We start from the raw sequence: 15511 nt of genomic DNA on the forward strand, positions 1-15511 counted from the left end.
GAATATTTGAAATATTTGTTTTAGAATTTTAAGAATGAGTGTCCTTTGTTTTATTGTAATAGCCAACATAACATTTTTTAAAACTAGAAATCTGTTCTTTTTTTTCTTTCTCTAGCCTTGCACTGAAGTATTATTTATAGATATATTCCATGAATATAATCAAATTCTTACTCCAGTACTACTAGAAATGATGCAAACTCTTCAAGGTAAGTTGTAGTTTGATAGTTTTGCCATTTAGTGTTCCGTTAAAATTGCCTCAATGTTAACTGTGTTCACTGCTCTGTTTCCTGGTCATGAACTTAATATAAACTTGAGAATTTTTGCATGTGTTCTTTCTTGCAAGAGTGGCATTTGAAGTCAGCCTCGAGGTATACTTTTGAATATGATACATCTTGTTTTTGTAACCATAATAGCACCATAAACCAAATGACAGGTGTAGTACTTGGGGAAAATTTCTCTAGAGCATGTAGTAGAAAATAGTTAGAAAGACTCAAATAATTTGTTAGCTTTATAGTTGTAGTGGTATGATAAAAAGGGGAGATTTAAAAGAAGATGACAGCAAATTTTGACTATTTGGTTATTATATACAACCAAATTATTGTTAATTTCTGAGTAACTTTGATTAGACTGTCTGTTTCAGGATACATTGGTCACACAGGCTCTATTTATTCTTTATCTCAGTTCTTGACATGCTTCATTGTTATTTGTTGGTTGGTTCCCTTGAGCAGCTAATTGAATGTGTTGAGAACAAAAAAGGGATCAAAAGTCCTTCTAAACTTTTAAGTTGTTATTTCATATGCAGTGGGTGGGGATCACCATGCATGCACCTTTTGGAGTATTTTTAGATTTAAAAAAAACCTTCAGAAAGAAAAGGTTTAAAAGACAGGACTAGGTGAAAGACCACTCAGACAAGCCAGGCTAGGCTTTTCCCTTTAAAGATGGAGGAGTATAGTAGTATATCCTGGACAAGAGCATGTTGGTGGAAGCTGGTTAAATGCTTTGAAGGCAGAAAGCAATGCAGAGAAATGAAATGTCAGGTATTTTAACTGTGGCAGACAAGGTCACCTTAAAAGGGACTGTAAATAGGGTGTTCCTAGAAACAGTGCTTTTTCTAAGTATAATCCAAACATATCCCTCCCTTCTAGATTATGCAGAAGGTATGGGAAAGGTAGGTCTTGAATTAATGAATTTAGACCAGCAGGAGACATTTAAGGCAATTCTTTGCCATCAGGGAAACTCCTTGAGGGACCTCTCACAGGCCCCCATGCCAAATCCTGCTCAGTCATTTCCTGTCACCTTGGAAGCTCCTTCCCAGAGCAATTAAAGAACCTAATGCCTATTATAAGAAACCATACTGCTCTGAATGATATAACAGTCACAGAAGAGAGAACAAAATATTCAGGAGAAACCATAAATCAAATTAGATAAAGATTAGATTAGGAACATCTCCAAAGTTAGGTTTGGGGAAGGGTTTTGTTTTTGTTTTCTCAGGAAAATAAAAAAAATCATCTTGAGGCATTTAAAGACCTTTGAACAAATAAGCATCCAAAGAAAAAGGAAGAACTACCCAGAAAAAATTATCAAGAAAAGAAATAATCTAATGTGATCTCTGAAGTCTCCAAAAAGATGATGGAACACCGCAATGACAATTCTACCAGGACTATGATAGCTTGACTAAGCTGACAAATACCAACTAAAGATCAGCTTGGGACTACAAACTGCTCAGGACAATTTCAAGGTGGCTAATTGAGATGATCCAGCCTCACAGACTACTCTAGCCAGGACTAGAGATAAGTCCTACACTTTCCCATATTGCGGAGACTGGACAACAAATGATACAGCCCTCTTTCCCAGGACTTGACAATAAACCCAAATTTTTCTTTTCAGGATTCCCTAGACAGCAGGAAGTAACTTTAAGAAAATGATGCCCACATTCCCAAAAAGTGGGGTGGGTTTTCATTGGATTATGGATATCTGTCGTTGTTTAGGGGAACTGGTTACAAGTTATTGATAATGTTCAGAAAAAAAGCTAACAAAGGGGAATAGATTCAGGGTTCTTGTTTTGAAAAGAAAAAAAGGGGATACAGATATGATAGGATAAAAGGTTAGATTATTAAATCTACTCTGAAAGGGAAAAAGGGAGGATATATTATTGAATCTATTTTTAAAAAGCAGCTACTAGTTTTAAATATTTTACATTGGATTGGGCTTTTGTATATTGTGCACAAATTTTGTATATTGAGATTAATTTGTTAAAACATATTATACCTAGGTTTCTAATCTTATTCAAGGTATTGTACTTATACAGTTTATTTAACAATGTAATGCAAATTTCTAGTCCTTGAAAGTTATTCTTACCAGCTATATAGGATAATAAGGAAATGCCGGCTAATAATTAGTCACCCATTACAATTGAATTTGTAGTCATATTAGGTATGTTTTCAAGGTCAAACATATATTTTAGATAGATATCTTCAGACACTTCAGAAATCTGCAGAATATGGCATTTAAGATATTTTAATAACAGGTTCTTTCTTTCTTTTCTTTTTTTTTTTTTAAATGACAATGAGACATCTCTACTCCTGGCAGTACCAATCTCCTTCAAAGAAGATGATGGGCATTGAAGAAACTCCATATGGAGTTTGCTTTCTTTGTGGCAAAAATAAGCCACTGAGCAAGAAAGTGCCCTTGACTGCTTACAATATGTTGTCCAGATTGGACAAGCAGGACACAAAGGAGAGTGCTGCTAAACCTTGCCAAGACAAGGTGGGACAGCCCTTCAAAAATCCTGCTTCACAGAAAAGTCTGTCGAATATTCTAGGCCTATAGGCCAAAGAGGATGCCCAAATGTTGTAGAGCACCCTTGTGTGACTGTCCAGGCATCCAGCTGTTTTTTCCATTTCTCACATTTTTTTGGAAGTTGCTTGCTCACACTTCCTGCTTACTTAGTTAATATCATTTCCTTCTCTGGTCTCTGAGGGAGTTGAAGTCTAGACAGTTATAGTTTTCCTTGTTTACCAGATGCAGAAGAGAAACTAAAGTATAAAAGGCTGAGAGACATTCAAAGATAAAACAAATTAGAATAGAAAGTGAATTAGGTACAACCTTTTGAACTCACCAAGATAGGGTAGAAAATGGAGTATTTTCACTGAATTTGTCAACTGCAAATGAACTAGACATTGTTGATGTACTTATTGCCTGTATATATTGTGTATGCTTATTGTGCTTATTGTATATAGTTTTTCTTATATTAGTTATAACGTTTTTTTAAATATTAGGCCATAAAGGGGAATTGTAGTGATATATTGTTTATGATCTAATAAAGTTTGCCTGGAGATCAGAATGCAAAGTTAAGCCACATAGAGACTAGGCAATGATGCTGTCCACCTTTAACCCCAGCAACCATGCAAGTTAGCAATAGAAACTGGGCGGTGGTGATGCACACCTTTAGTCCCCGCACTAGAGAGATATGTTAGACAGAAGCAGGGTCTCAGACATGGCAGTTAGTCTCCAGCCATGTTGAGGACAGGATTGCCCCTGCCTTGGTACAGATAAGAGCTCTCTGGTAGTTTGGCTAATTTGCTTTTCTGATCTTCACCTTGAACCCAAATAGCAGTCTCTGGGTTTATATTATTTGTGTTATGCTTATATGTTTATATATAGTTCTTATTAGTTAATATTAATTTAAAATTCTAAAATTAGGATTGTTTATTTTTACGGATATTTTTCTTCCTTTGTTTTTTAAAAGGTCCAACCAATGTAGAAGATATGAATGCACTGTTAATCAAAGATGCTGGTATGTTGGACTCAAAGGAATGTATATTTACCCAATAGATAGAGGTTCTGTTTGGTGGTAGATTTTGTGCTGTGAGTATTGGGATGTAAAAATAGCTTAAATGTAAGAATTGTGAGTTTAAGGAGACAACCAAGTATACAGCTAATTCTACCATTGTATGAAATGGTTAATGCTAAAGCATGTGTTAAAAGCAAGGGAGTTATGGATAGGGAAAGTTTCCCTTTTAAAAAAGTGTAGCATGAAATTGCAAGGATGAGGAGGAGTCAGCTACACAAGGTGAGGGTGCCAGAGTAGTGTTCCAGGAGAACTGCAGTATTTAGGAAGACTTGAAGGTAATGTAAACTAGTCTAGGTGGAGTTTAACATCTGACTGTGCCTTGGTTAAATTGGATGGTACAAGTAGTTAAGGCATTGTTGTACAGGATGAGATAGAAAAAAATAAAATGGGGCTGGATCATAAAGTAATGCTTCCATTTAGAATAGAAATATATAGATACTATTTTATAATATTTGAAATTTGAGCCATGTTAGACTGCATTTAGTTTTCTCTTTGAAAATACTGAAGAGTGTTTGGAAAAACCTAGGATAAAATAATTTAAGAAATGTTTCTAAAATATTTTTAGTAATATTGTGTATTTTCCTTAGTATATTTCATGTTTTGAAGCAGTTTTAAAATTTTATATAAGGCCAAATACCTAAAATCTTTAATTTCTTTCTTTTTTCATCTCAGTGTATAATGCTGTGGGACTAGCTGCTTTTGAGCTGTTTGATAGTGTTGATTTTGATCAGTGGTTTAAAAACCAACTTCTTCCAGAATTACAAGTTTCTCATAATAGGCAAGTAAACACCTACTTTACTGTCTTGATTTTTGAAACTAAAAAAGAAGTATGCTTTTGGTTATACAAGACTTACAAATATTGTAGCAAATATAAGCAAAAGAGTTTTGTGTGTGTGTGTGTGTGTGTGTGTGTGTGTGTGTGTGTTCCTTTACCTCAAGTCTAAATCCTGAAAGAAGTATTTGATGTAATATGGAATGGTTTGTAGGAGAAAAGAAACAGAACTTTATATAGAGATGAAGGTAGAGCTCTGTGAGTTCCTGGAAGAAGCTATGCACAAAATAAGACTGTTGGCATCAACCAGGCCTGTCATAACCCACCAACCAAAGTGATAGCCACCAAGAGTGACTGTTGTGGGAGCAGTCCTACAGGTGGTCTGTGAGAGAAAATAGAGGGGGTGGAGATGCCTGCTTATGCAGAATTTGAATGTATTTCGCCTGATTTATTATTACCAGATCCATGTGGCAAATAGTAGCACTTTTTGCCCAATCGTGTATTTTAATCTGTAATGGATAGAATGTAAGAGGAAAGGTCTTTTTATAAGTCATTTCTTTGTCTAAAAGTATTAATTAGAGAGCTGGACGGAAAGTTGTGCTTAAGAAAAGTTACTGCTCTTGTAGAGGATTCACATTCCTGGCACCCACATCTGAATGGCTCACAAAGGACTGTAACTCCAGCTTCAGGAAATGCAATACTGTCTCATGGCCTCTGTGAACACTGAATTCACATACACATACCTTTCCCATCACCTGTCATGTGCATGTGCCTGTGTATGCATACGCACAGTTAAAACCTCTTATAATATAGAGACTATAAAAGGTATTATAAGAAGCTTGTGTGTGTGTGTGTAAAGGATCAGTTGAGTTACTTTTATGTATATCTAGTGTCTTATAATCAGCATACTAAATAGCCATAGATTAGTAAATATTTGTTGACTACATTATTGCATAATTAGAAGGCCATCTATTTATAGATTATTTTATAAATATTTAGGGTCATTGAATTAGAGACCCACACCCTAGCCTCAAGAAGCCAAAGCAAGATGACCTCGGTTTGAGGACAGCATATATCAGAAATAAGTTATATATTTGTTACTGTTAGTCCTTTGCAATTTTAATAAGGCACCATATTTGTTCTGAGTCATACTTGGTAATTGCGTACCTCTTTCAGAATCATTTAGCTAGAATCAGCAAGCTTATACAAATATTACTTAGATAAACATAAAAGCCTTTCACAATGATCTGAAAATAATATTTATGAGGCTGACTGATGGAAATAGAAACACTGAATATAGGAGGTTATTATTGTTTTGGTACAGAGACCTGCCAGCTGTAGGGTTTCTGGTGTTAGCATTGTTTGTGGTTGCTTGAGGAAGAGAAATTTATATATCTATCTGTGCTTGAAATTGCTTTTGTGGAGATGCTGTCCATCCAACCTAGAATCTTCATGTGAGACAAGCACTTTACCACAGAGCGTCACCCTAGCCTTGCATTTTGACACAGGGTGTCACATGTTCACTCGTCCATCTGCACTCACTGTTTCAGTTTCCTAGACGACTATTACAGTTCATTAACAGAGAACACCATATATGCACCTAAGGAATTTTATCCTTTGTTTCTTCTGTGTTGATGTTTAGAAGTTGATTTTTATGTAAATGCAAAGTGCATTTTTTTTTACTACATGTTAGATTTAAATAGAATTATTCTAAGTGAAGTAGACCTCTTTAAAATACTGAACATTTTGATTTACCGATTTTTTTTTGTCTTCTTTCTGCTACCTAGGTATAAGCCATTGCGGCGCAGGGTGATTTGGCTCATTGGTCAGTGGATTTCTGTGAAATTCAAGTCTGACTTGAGACCCATGCTGTATGAAGCAATCTGTAACTTGCTTCAGGATCAGGATTTAGTGGTATGTCAGCATGCTGAATCAGCATCTCTAGATCTCAGACACCCACCTCCCCTTACAGTGTTCAGAATTCTTTTTTAAAAATCGCTCTAGAGAATACGCTAGTTACTATTACAGGGATAGGAAAGTGTAACACTTGGGAAGGGAATGGGTTCTTAGCCAGGAAATAAAGGTTTTAGATACTATTTTAAAGACTAGAAGGTAGAATTCTAGTCATGTTATTTGGTTTGGGAACTAAAAGTATGTTAGCTGGTGCCAGCTTGACTGATTAAAGTCTGAATAGTAATTAAGATGCTGCTCTTATGTACACCCAGATAACATGCTGTTGCAATGAAATATGAGTCCCAGAGTCTGAAGTTTGTCTGTGGGGTTTAGAAATCTCAGATCATTTGGGATTTGGAAGCTTTGCTGTAACTGAGGTGGGGATTGAACTCCCCCCACTCCCTTCCTTCCTTCACCCCTCACTTGGTGACTCCTGCTAGCCAGGTTCCGTGTTTTCATGCTGTTCTGTTTTCTCTTTCCCATGGCATTCCCGCATGCAACTCTCCTTCAGTTCCATGCTCTCCATTTACCTCATGGCAAATTTACACACACACGCACGCACACGCACACAATTGGAAAGGTCAAGAATAACATACTTGTTCTTTTTGTCACTTGTTACAAACTAAGGGTAACACCCTTTCAGTTCCCCATGGCATGTGCACTGGGATTTAATATAAACAAAAACAGGAAAGTGTTTGGAATAATTTTTCATTAACTACTAATGATGTTCAACAGTTCTAAGACCAATTAAAAAATCATATTGTACTTTGATTTTTTTTTTTTAGGTCCGAATTGAAACAGCAACAACTCTGAAGTTAAATATCCTTCAAAAGTTTTTTTTTTGAAAGTTTTTTTCAATAAAGTTTTAAAAATAAATTTGCTTTTATGTGCATAGGTGTTTTGCCTACAAATGTGTGCCAAATGTGCCCCTAATTGCCTGAGGATGCAAGGAGAAATTGTCAGATCCCCTGGAACGGCATTTATTTATGATTGTGAGCTGTCTTATGGGTTCTGGGACTGGAACCCAGGTCCTCTGGAAGAACAGCCAGTGCTCTTAACCACTGAGCCATCTCTAGCCCTATAGTAGTTTTAATTAAAAAAAAAATGAAACTTGAAAAAAACTTTCTAAAGGACTTAATTGTAAAGAAATTCAACTTTTTGCTGTTTTGAATGAGAGTGTCATGTAGCCTGGAACCCTACACACTAGCCTTCAACTTCTGATCCTCCTGCTTCTGCTTCCTGGTGTTGGGATTATTGGTCTGCACTGCCCCACTGAGCCTTTAGTTTAACATTTTAAAATTGTTTACTTTGTGAAATTAATTGATAGGATAGTTAAGATATATTTTCTCCAAAATGTATGTATTACAAACAAATGTATTTGTTATCTCAGTCATTCATTGTAGATGTATTCTTTAATTTTTAAAATACTTTTTAAATTATGTGTATGAACATATATCTCTGTGTGTATGTTTATGTGAGTTCAGGTATTTGCAGAGGCAGCAAGAAGGCATAGGGTGACCTCAAGCTGCAGATATGGACAGGTATGAGCTGCTCAGTGTGGGTGTTGAAAATCAAACTCGGGTCATTTGCAAGAGCAACAAGCATTGTAATCCACTGAGTGATCTCTCCAGCTTGTAGATGTATTCTTATCTTGATGAATGTCATGCATTTTCAGTATTCCTTAACTGCTTTTTACCTGTTGATGATTTTGAATTTAGAACAGATCAATTTTTACCGGTAAGAATATTGGTTTCAAGGTTTTGTAACAGTTTCTATTTATGTCTTTGGAGTACACATATTACTTTTATAACTGAATTTATATGTGTTTTTAATATTTTAAAAACATACCCTTGTAGTGTGTGTGTGTGTGTGTGTGTGTGTGTGTGTGTGTGTGTGTGTGTGTGTGTGAGTGAGTGAGTGAGCTAGAGCATGCTTGTAGCTTGTCTGTGGAAGTCAGAGGAGAGCTCATGGTACTTGATGTCTTAGATTCTTAGAATAGCAGGCATCTGTAGAACTTTATATCTCCATGCAGCATCTGATAAGGACCTCATTAGTTCACTGGCATGTTATTTTTGCTTTAATTTGTCGCCTTTTTGATTGTTACCTGAAACAGCTTTTCATAGAAGTGTAATACAGGGCACAGTTATCAGTTTAGTTGACCAAAACACAGTTTAGACTAGGCTTTTAAAAACATTTCAGTTTGTGGATAATTAAGATTCTGTTGTATACATCTTTAGCAGTAATTAATAAAGAAAAAAATAGTCTTACATACTGGCTGCTTGTTTAAGTATTGGTAAAGTTTATATTTTTGTCTCATTGCTTTGTCATATTTATGTTTATTTATATATGTCTAAGTCTCCGTTTTAGAACCTCTTTTTTCTTCTGTCTGCAGTATTTGGAGACCATGTTCACACTGCTTTTTCAGCTGCTACAGCAAGTTACAGAATGTGATACAAAAATGCATGTTTTGCATGTTCTTTCCTGTGTGATTGAAAGAGTCAATGTACAGGTAATTGGGTGAGAATTAAAATGATAACTGGTCAAAAGTTTATACTTTGTTGTAGATTTTTGAGGCAGAGACTCATGTATCATGTATCCCAGTCTGGCCTCAGACTTGCCCCGCAGCCAAGCATAACTTTGAATACCTGATCTTCCTGCCTCTTTCTCCCATTTGTTGGGATAACAGGTATGTGACATGGTGATCAGATAAAAGTTCATGCATTTTAATGGTAATACTACTATTCAAATTAAACATTGCTCAATTGCAATGGCAGGTTTGAGTCAGTTAATTTTTTCTAGCTGATCTTGGCACTGGTATCTTAATGTAGTATTTCTTAGCACTTCTGGTATTTATTACAAGAATTACATGATTTCATTTGGTTTTCCATTTGCTTATGTAGATATTTAACTGAGGGTGTTTTTAAACCTTTAAGTTTCTGACCTTGCTGTTCAGCTTGAGTAAGGTCTTTAAATTTGTGTCATGTAAATGAGAGTTATAATTTTGACCTCAGCCAGTTTACAGGATTTCATATGAAATTATTTCAAATGTCTAATATGCTTTAGCGTATTAGACATTTGCAGTAAATTATTTGCTAGAAAGTTGATTATAAAAGCAAAATTTGTCCATTACTTGTGTAAATTTCTTAGAGGTTTTTTCTTGTACAAATGAATTATTTTACACGTTTCCTAAAAATGCCATTGCAGTTTAGGTGGGAACAGTAACAGAACTAAGGTATCCACTATATATTCTAATTTTTAAAACTGAGGCCAAGATAGGAAATGGTTTTTAAAAAATCAGTTACTTGATTCTTTAACTTTTGGTAACCTTTGAACAAGCTTGGATGTTTTGCATGTGTGCCTGTGCACCTTCACATGTTTGATACCCGAGGAGATCAGAAAAGGATGTTGGATCCCCTGGAACTGGGGTTTCACATAGTTGGAAATCAAACCGGGTCCTTTGCCAGTGCTCTTACCTGCTAAGGCATCCCTCCAAACCCATGGAAAAAAAAAAGCATGATTAGATTATTTCACTCCTGAGGTCCTACAAATCTATAGTTGGAGCAAACAGGCAATCAAGTTTTATGACAAGCAGTCTTTGAGCTTCCACATATCTAACGAAAAGAAATTAAAGGACTTCTATGAAATATAGTGTTGAAAGTTTTATTTATAAGATGAAATGTAACAGGGTGCTTGTTAAAGCATTTGTTACACTGTTACATGTTTTATGTTGCGGTTTCAGAATGTTAGGACTGTAAGTGAAGCCCTTTTATTTGAGACTAGCGGTCAGACTCCTTTCCTTCCCACCTCCCAGACATTCCAGAAGAACACTTAACGTGAGGCGGATCCTTCTGTATATCCTAAGGTGTATATTATTGATGATTCACGTGATGCTAAATATCAAGATGAATAATCCTGAACGTCAACTTCCTACCTGTTGATTAATTAGTAAATGCCCATTTTCCTTTCTCGGCCTCTGGCAGTTGCTACTCTACTCTGTCACTCAATGAATTTGACTCTTTTGGATACTTCTTAGAAGTGGAATCAGTGTTGTCTTTCTATGACTCATTTTTATTTAGCAAATCTTGTAAGGTTCATCTGGATTGTTCAGTATTACATATTTTCCCTTGTACTTTTAAAGGCTGAGTAGTATGCTTAATCATTCCTGTGTATCTTTCAGGAAACCAAAGCTTGTGGATGCCAGTTACTTATATAAAATGACTTCACATTCTTCCATGTACTTTAAGTCATATTGAGATTATCTGTAATACATATGATGTAAGCAGTTGCCATATGGCATTGCTTGTGATACAGTAACTAGAGTGCACCCCCCCCCCCCCCCAATACACTGGGTATTTTCTGCTCAAGGTTGGCTCCATCCAAGAATTCATAGATACACTGTATTATATATGCTTTTTTTTTTTTTTTTGTTTTTTACGAGACAGGGTTTCTCTGTATTGTTTTGGAGGCTGTGGGTCCAGCCCAGCCTCGAACTCACAGAGATCCGCCTGCCTCTGCCTCCCGAGTGCTGGGATTAAGGGTGTGTGCCACCACCGCCCGGCCTATGCTATTTCTTATATGTATAAAAAAATCCCTTTTTAAAAAAAGTCAGCTGCCAGTGTCTAATAATATCTTGGTGATCTTGATCTCAATTCTTTGTGATAAATACCTTGATGTGAGATCCATTTGATAGTTGCAATTCTGAATGTTTGAGGAACCTTTATACGGTTTTTCTTACTAATGGACGTACCATTTTGCACATGACAAAAATGTACAAGGTTTCTCCTCTACATGCTCACCACTACATGTTTTAAAAATAGTCATGCTGACATGTATGAGGTGGTATTTTACTGTGCTTTTGACTTCATTTATGTGATGACTTTAATGCATTCTTAGATCTGTTAAAAAATGCTATACAAGTGATTATAATTGGCCTTTTCAAAATTCATGTTATAATCCTTTTTAGAATTATGTATAGAGCCAGGCGGTGGTGGCGCACGCCTTTAATCCCAGCACTCGGGAGGCAGAGACAGGCGGGTCTCTGTGAGTTCGAGGCCAGGCTGGACCGACAGCCTCCAAAACAATACAGAGAAACCCTGTCTCGTAAAACCAAAAAAAGAATTATGTATAGTGTTTTTTCCCTTAATCTCATTTCATTTAGAAATCTGAAGATTTCAATACATTTACAAGGTTGAATCAGAATCCACTCGTGTCATTCACTTAACTTCATCATCTACCCATTTATTCCATGTGCTTTTGTTTTGTCTGTCTATTGGTGCAGGAAATCACTGTTTGTAAACTGCTTGATTGTAATCATAGGCATGACAATAGCTCTCTCCCTAAGAAATAGGCTCCGCATCCTCCATCCTAAAATCTTCGTTACATTCAGGAAATTAATACTGATGCATTTTTTCTTTGCAATTTGTGCTTTTGGTTTTACGAGACAAGGTTTCTCTGTATTGTTTTGGAGGCTGTCGGTCCAGCCTGGCCTCGAACTCACAGAGATCCGCCTGCCTCTGCCTCCCGAGTGCTGGGATTAAAGGCGTGCGCCACCACCACCCGGCCAATTTGTGTTTTTTAACATGTTAATTAACCTGGCTTTATATAATTGAAATGATCTTGAGAGACCATTTAGCAAAATTGCGTTAACTATTAAATAGATGTTGATGGTTTACCATAATGCTGTAATTCAAAATTTGAAAACAAAAATAAATGAGTAAACACATCAGTCTTTTTAATATTCATTTTTATCTCACTTAAATTTATTTTTGGGGAAGCATCTAACTCTTTTTTTTTTGTTTTTTGTTTTTTGTTTTTCGAGACAGGGTTTCTCTGTGGCTTTGGAGGCTGTCCTGGAACTCGCTTGGTAGTCCAGGCTGGTCTTGAACTCATAGAGATCCGCCTGCCTCTGCCTCCCGAGTGCTGGGATTAAAGGCGTGCGCCACCAACGCCCGGCTGCATCTCTTAGTACCATTGTCATCAACAGGAGGGGCTAACAGTTGTTTAGCTTTGCTACCTTTTGAGAGCTTGGTAATGTGGGAGCAGTATTGAATTTAAATACATGAGGTAGAATTTGATAATGTTGAAGGTCTAATGGTCTGATATTTTATTCATCACCAAGGATGGTCTGACTATAGAATTTCAATTATTATCCTAAACTTGGGGCTGCTTTGCATGTCTTTATGGGTGTATCTCCTTATCTGTCCGTCCGTCTGTCCATCCATAGTGTTTGCCAGGTTTCTCGCAGTATATTGCCTTTCTTATTAAATGGTCCCTTTGTTTCCTTTTTTGTCTGTCTTGTGGTAGATACGACCATATGTAGGATGTCTGGTACAATATTTGCCTCTCCTTTGGAAGCAGAGTGAAGAGCACAACATGCTACGATGTGCTATTCTGACAACACTTATCCATCTTGTTCAGGTTTGTAGCTCTCCAGTTTCCTAATGAAAAAGTGTTTGTATGTGATTCATGAAAATCTTCACATTACTTTTAGGTTTTAAAAATGTCTTCTGTGTACACTTTCGAAACAACTATTTATTTAGCATATTTTGGAGGATATTTGAAAAGTGTTCTCTGCTTTAAAAAGGCATTTCGTCTGTTAATATTTTCCAATGATGTTAGACCCCATGACTTGTGCGCCCACATGAAGTTATTCTGGTGTTCAGAGCATATCAGCATGAACTTAGCAATGATGCAGTGATATGTGCCTTCAACAGCCTCTATGCTTTATTTGATTTAAGCAGCTTAACATTCTTGACATCCTTATATAGAAAATGAGGCTTTAATCCTTTTATATCTGTTGTGTTACTCATGTTCCTGCAAATTCTCAATGTAATTATGTAGTTATAGTGTAATCGTACTATTTATGGTCCTTATTTGTATGACTGTACAGAGGCTGTTGGAGGCAGTCATCCCTGGGGGAGAGGGGTGAAGGTCTTCCTCAATTATCATGCATTTTGTTTTTAGAGACAGGTCTTTGATAGAACCAACAGATTGCTGATTAGATTGGCTAACCAGCAAACCCTAGGGGTTTCCTGTCTTTGCTTTCCCAGTGTTGGGATTACAAGTGTGTCCTGATGGGCCAGGCGTTTATGTGGGTGTTAGGATTCAACTGGGGTCCTGGTGTTTGTGTAGCAAGTACTTTGCCAACTGGGCCATCTCCTCATAGCTCCTAATGTTTTTTGTTGTTTTTATTATTCTTACATGTATTTATTTTGAGGTCCTCCCGCAAACATACACATACTAATTTAAAAACATCTAAATAACGCCTCTCACTAGGTCAGTGTTTCTCAACCTTCAAATGCTGCAGCCTCTCTCAGGACACATCCTATGCTCTGTTGTCTTGAAGGATTGTGAACTATTCTGCCGCGTCTTAAGTCTTGACGTGTTTTACTTTGTGCTTATGAGTAGGTGTTCTACCTGGATCTGTGTTAACTGTCTGCTGCTGCCCTCTGATTACTCGTGCTTTCTGGGGCAGCCCATGAAAGGCCTTAGCACGCTGCTGCACATGTTTTTGTCCTAGTGCTCCAGGCAGTTGTTAGATGTTTCCAGTTTGAAGCTCATTTTTGGGTTTTAAGTAACTGTTTTGTTGATCACCTTTCCCCCTTTGTTTCTCTGTGCTGTTTAGATGAAACTTGGTCTCTGAATTTCTTACCATTTCTTTGTGGTTTTGTCTTTCTGCTTTATCCCACTTTTAGGTTTTTCTCAACTTTATTTTCAAATCTTCTATTGAGCTTTCTTGCTGTCATATTTTTCTATCTGAGGTCGTTTCTTCCCTTGAGCTTTAGTGATTTTTAAAAAAATTTTTTTGTATTTACGAGACAGGGTTTCTCTGTATTGTTTTGTTTTGGAGGCTGTCGGTCCAGCTTGGCCTCGAATTCACAGAGATCCGCCTGCCTCTGCCTCCCGAGTGCTGGGATTAAAGGCGTGCGCCACCACCGCCTGGCTAGTGATATATTTTATATTTGTGGGTGTTTTGTCTGCATGTGTCTGTACAGTACCACATGCATTCCTGGTGTCCAAGAAGGCCAGAATAGGGCTTTGGATCCCTGTAATTGAGTTACAAATAGTTGGAAAATACCATGTGGGTACTGGGAATTGAAACAGGTCCTCTCAAAGAGTACCCAGTGCTCTTAACTGCTGAGCCATCTCTCTATTCCTTGAGGTTCTTTTTAAAAATCTTATTGAATAATCATTTTGTTATTCAGTTTGTCTTTGTTTTGTGACTTCAGAGTTTTGTTATTGTTTTTACAGAGTAGGTTTTTCCAGGCTCTTATTCTATTTTCTAGATGTTTTATTCATATCTATTGACCCTTGACACAAAGCATAGTGCATTTGTAAGCACTTCGAACTTGAAGGAGTACTAGTGTTTTTCTGCATGTAGAGCAGTGGGCATTCCACCCGAGTAGAGGTTAGGAGTGTGTATATGGGAACTTCCTACTTGTAACTTCCTCCTTTTGACAATTTACCTAGTTTTAACAGGAAGAACTTTTATAGTAACATGGTGCTGTCATTCCTATTGAAGAACTCTTCGATTTCCTACCTGTTTTGGGTTAATATATTACTCTTGTAAATTAAACACCTACTTTTGACCTCCTAGTTTCCTGTCCCATGAGCATCTGTTTTTGCCAGAAAAAAATAGTCAGTTTTTGCTTGCTCAGAGAACAGTCAGTTGTTTATCTGCTTGTATGTGTGGATGAGTTTTTCCCATTACCTGCCTACTTTCCTTCCTTTCTTGTTTTACCTTAAATGCTTTTAGTAGCATACAAAATATTAGATTTTATTTATGTCATTTTTTTTCAAACAAAACAAGTTTTTTTTTTGAGACAGGGTTTCTCTGTGTAGCTTTTGGAGGCTGTCCTGGTCTCACTCTGTAGGCCAGGTTGGCCTCAAACTCAACAGAGAACCACCTGCCTCTGCCTCCTGAGTGCTGGGAT

General features: G+C 36.8%; 1 protein-coding gene across 3 annotated transcripts in view; it reads left to right on the top strand.

The window, feature by feature from the left end:
* Window positions 1-15511, top strand: part of Ipo11 (importin 11) — a 138766-nt gene that overhangs the window by 44497 nt on the left and 78758 nt on the right. For all 3 annotated transcript variants that reach the window (XM_040728881.1, XM_040728879.1, XM_040728880.1), the window contains exons 13-20: window positions 116-206; window positions 3749-3796; window positions 4526-4631; window positions 6413-6539; window positions 7364-7397; window positions 8275-8315; window positions 8971-9087; window positions 12882-12995. In XM_040728881.1, the coding sequence (XP_040584815.1) occupies window positions 116-206; window positions 3749-3796; window positions 4526-4631; window positions 6413-6539; window positions 7364-7397; window positions 8275-8315; window positions 8971-9087; window positions 12882-12995 (678 nt within the window). The remainder of the gene's footprint in view (window positions 1-115; window positions 207-3748; window positions 3797-4525; window positions 4632-6412; window positions 6540-7363; window positions 7398-8274; window positions 8316-8970; window positions 9088-12881; window positions 12996-15511) is intronic.

Source organism: Mesocricetus auratus, unplaced genomic scaffold (assembly GCF_017639785.1).
Source record: "Mesocricetus auratus isolate SY011 unplaced genomic scaffold, BCM_Maur_2.0 Super-Scaffold_100020, whole genome shotgun sequence".
Lineage (NCBI taxonomy): Eukaryota > Metazoa > Chordata > Mammalia > Rodentia > Cricetidae > Mesocricetus > Mesocricetus auratus.